At 39.4% G+C, this 4,071-nt stretch overlaps 1 protein-coding gene across 1 annotated transcript in view; it reads right to left on the bottom strand.

The window, feature by feature from the left end:
- Positions 870-4,071, bottom strand: part of LOC104748928 — an 8,629-nt gene continuing 5,427 nt past the window's right edge. Inside the window, exons 8-15 of the mRNA XM_010470505.2 lie at positions 3,470-3,803; positions 3,292-3,307; positions 2,655-3,122; positions 2,500-2,574; positions 2,256-2,326; positions 2,101-2,158; positions 1,768-1,990; positions 870-1,676 (exon numbers count right to left, since the gene is read on the bottom strand). Coding sequence (XP_010468807.1) covers positions 1,054-1,676; positions 1,768-1,990; positions 2,101-2,158; positions 2,256-2,326; positions 2,500-2,574; positions 2,655-3,122; positions 3,292-3,307; positions 3,470-3,803 — 1,868 coding nt within the window. The 3' untranslated portion in view covers positions 870-1,053. The remainder of the gene's footprint in view (positions 1,677-1,767; positions 1,991-2,100; positions 2,159-2,255; positions 2,327-2,499; positions 2,575-2,654; positions 3,123-3,291; positions 3,308-3,469; positions 3,804-4,071) is intronic.

Genomic DNA, 4,071 nt, shown 5'->3' on the forward strand with positions numbered 1-4,071 from the left:
AGCTAGAGCTAAAGGTCAGGAAAATCTCAGCTGCCTAATTAATACACAACGAGTCTATTCCCTGCTTTTGAAAGTTCTTCTGAATAAAGTCTTTGTTTTTCCACAATCTTACAGGTGAACTCGAGCTCTAGATTCACGGTTGACGGGAAGTATGTGAAACTTGTGGCTAAAGATTGAATCTAGTTCTTGAGCCAAACCATTGGTAACATGCCTATTCAAATCGGGGTTACCCGTCACAGTTTTGTCATATGAATTGCTAGTACTGTCTGTGCCAAATGTGGAATTTCATCAAACTATCCTATTTTCTTGACTAATATTTTAGGCTCCAAAATCCAGTTTTTGAACGTTTAACCCCTTTACATACTGCACAAACAAACACAAGCTTATAATATCAGAAAGATCAAAGCAAACTCTTCCTTTTCCACCTCTAAACTTGAACTCATCTTACCTTTTACATTACAAATATTAAAGGTTACTAGAAACACTCTAACCATAATATCATGATGGTGAAGAGAAGAGTATAACACAATGATCTGTGACAGAGAGAATCTGAATTTGCGAATTTTATTAAGGAACATAAAATGTATGTACAGAGATGGGTAACGGTCCTGAGGTAATTAAAACTACAAAAAGAAAAAGAGAAAAAAAAAAAAACCCAAAAGTTCAAAGAAGAAGAGCCTCCATTTATATGTATACATATATATCACTACAACATCACCATCATCGCTCCTCTTTTCCTTTCTTTCTTTCCGCCACAACAGCTTTTTTACAGCCAGAAGTTAACTATCAACCCGCCGGAGTTTCACCCGAGAAATTAGAGTTATAAGAAGACGGTAAAAAGAAAACCTAGGAAGAAGAAGATGATGAAGAAGAAAAGAATCTATATGACCTAATTTTCTGGAGCTAACATCCAAATAACCAATTTCCTGCGTTGGTTATTCGCCCAAGGAAGCAAAATTTTTCTTTTACCTTATGCATTTTTTTGTTGCTGTCAACTAGTAAAACCAACAAAAGACTATACAGATAGATAAAGTGAGAGAAGGAGAGGTAACTTCATAACTTTATGTTCAGGCCTGAGAGATCATCCATTGGTATTCCAAGCTCCATGATATCGAAATCTTCTTCGTCATCCATGTTAAACCATGAACTAATATCACCTGGTTGCGTATCAAAATCTCCCAAGCCATCTGGTATTTGTAACTGAGATAAGTCTAGAATTGGCTCTGTCTCCTCCAGTGCCTCCAAGTTATTATACTCGCTGTTTGCTTCATTCGGTTTTGGTAATAATGGTTTGGGTTGCTCCGGGACCCTAACAGATGGAGATATCTGAGTTGTTTTCTGCTTTGGTTTTGCCTTCGTTTTTCTTTCACCCTTAGCATTGGACAGCGAAGGCCGGCCAATCTTATTGGTTCCTCCACTTCTAGACGAAGCCTGCCCTTTCCCATCTCTGTCCCTGTCGCTTCTCTTCCCCTTTATACTACTTGAGAGTTGTGTCCCGGTACCAACATCATCAAGCAGCAACTCTCTCTTCTTGACCCTATTGGACCATGCTGTATCTTCTTTTCCCGTCGCTTGTTCTAATAAAGCATTTTCAGATGGTAGAACATAACTGGCATAGTTCTCCGAGTTCTGCCCAATGCGTGCCAAAGAAGAGCTTGGCTGTGAGCCCATGGGTGCTGTCAGGGAAAGAAAGAGAGATACAAATTAGCTGAGAGAACATGGATTTAAAAGAGCTTTCCTTATTTTTATACAGACAATAGATCGTACTTGAAGTCGACGGATTACACTCCTTATCCATGAGAGTATCTTCGGCTGTTGCCAACCTGGCAATGAACATATCCTTAATTTCAGGCTCACTGAAGCAGCTTTTGCCCGTCTTTTCGAATTGATGGCATCGTTCAAGTGTCCTTCTAACAAAAGCCGATGCAGCCTGCTTTGAAATCCTGTTATTGGAATTCTTCCCACCAGCGTTGTGATGACGCCGACTAGCCTGTAAAAGAACGAAATAGAGTTATCAACAAATAACTCAGAATAAGTTGGAATTACTAAGGATGCAAAACAAAGATGAAAATGACCCGACTTTAAGAAAATTCAGTTTACCTTGCTCTTTTCATATGCCATCTCGATGAGCTTATCATAACCAATCTGATCAAGCTCCCTATGGAAAAGGAAAAAAAAAATACAGATGAAAAACCGTCAGATCATAATTCAGATCCACAATAGCCCTAAAAAGCAGAGTAAGGGAAAATTCATACTTTTCCTGAAGTTCTTTCATCTCTATGGCAGGCTTTAATAGCCTATCCACCATCTTTTTCTTCTTGGAACCCTAAGAAAAATAACATAGAGACCATCAAACGGTGTCTAGAGAAAGTAACATGGGACACAAGGATATTGCTTTTGTCCTATTACAAGGGATCCTTAAGAAACATCAGAATGCTTCTTAAGTGCTTAATAACTCTCAAAGGAGACGATATGAATGAATATAACATAAATAAAGACCTCCTTGCAGATAGCCTCCTCCAACTTTTTAATTTCGTCAGCAATCCCTTCATCCTCCACGTTTGAGATACTAGGCTGTAGCCGCAAGAAATTCAGTTAGAGCCAAAATTACATAGCAGTAATAGGTTTCTAAGTAACTAAGATAGACTGTATACCATTGGTTCCAAGGATATTCCAATGGATCGGGCTTCCAGATATATCTTTTCATCTATCCCCAATTTATCATATTCAATGTCTAAGAAGTCAATGGGTGAATTATCTGGAAATTTGCCATTGCAGTGGTGGGCTGACTTATTAACACCCTTGAACAAAATTGCAGACTCATCATCTTCTGATTCATCAAGTTCCAGCCTTTCATTGTTCTTAAACCCATTGAACTCCATATTATTCAAAACACTGAATTCTGAGTCATCGTCATGATCATGCATGGTCCCAAATCCATTAACTTGTAAATCTTCATTTCCACCCACCGAGTCCTCAGAAATCAAAGCTGATAGCAGTCTCTGGTAAAGTGGAGAAGCCTTGGAATCCACCCTGCTAGTTGCAAATTCCTCAGGACATACACGGCTATCAAAGTCAGAGGATGTCAAAACGGGCGGAGGATCCATGGAGGAAATTTCTCCCTGAAAGAAAAGGTTTAATAAACATTACATTATTGACTATCTTCAATGTGTTGACATGATTAGTTCCATAGCATTGCAAATATTGCTATCAAATAACATATGAAAACAATTCCAACAGACACTTGACACAATTATTCTACTTCTTTGGGATTTCCTCCTTTCCCTTTACATTTACGAAAGTGGGGCTGCAGATAGATACCTAGGCAGCAATGCACAGTGAGATTTTTGATACTCTTGTCCAACTATAAATACAAACCCTAATTTTCCCTGTAGCACATTCCTAACCAACTACACTTGTGCCCAAAAAAAAAAAAANAGAGTACGTGAATGATAAGAATGATCTCTACCTTTCACTCTTGTCAAAAATAGGTCTTGCACTGCGAAGATGTTTCGCTGTTCCAACATTCTTAAGTTTATCTACTCCCATTGGGTTAAGAGACCTAGTTGAAGAAAAGCCACGGCCTGTCCTTCCTTGCCTTCTCACACCATCCCCATTCTCTTCACCAGCGGCAGGCTTGTTACTTTTTCTTGATTGTAAAGCAGGGATGGACACTCTAGGAATATTCTGTGCAGCTTTCCCATCAACCTCATCAGACTGTTTACCCTTGTCTTTAGACTTGATCTCAGGGGGGCCAGATTCTTCACTTTCTGATAAGGCTGCTGGGGAGAAGCTGCTTTCACCTTTTAGTTTCAATTGAGGTGAAGCAGCTGGTGAGCGTTTATGCAATCCAAACCCAGTTTCGCTACAACCAGCATCTGATATATTATCAGAATAGGGAACTTCAGCCTTACTAGAAACAATGGGCACTAAATTTGTCCTTCTTGCTACCCGAGATATCTTTTGTGGTCTTTGACTGGCCCACTGAGTGACAGGTGGTGATGAAGACCGATTTGATGTCATACGCTTGCGATGTGTAACCCCTGACAATGTTGGAGGCTTATTCGTACA

Source organism: Camelina sativa, chromosome 15 (assembly GCF_000633955.1).
Source record: "Camelina sativa cultivar DH55 chromosome 15, Cs, whole genome shotgun sequence".
NCBI classification, from domain to species: Eukaryota; Viridiplantae; Streptophyta; class Magnoliopsida; order Brassicales; family Brassicaceae; genus Camelina; species Camelina sativa.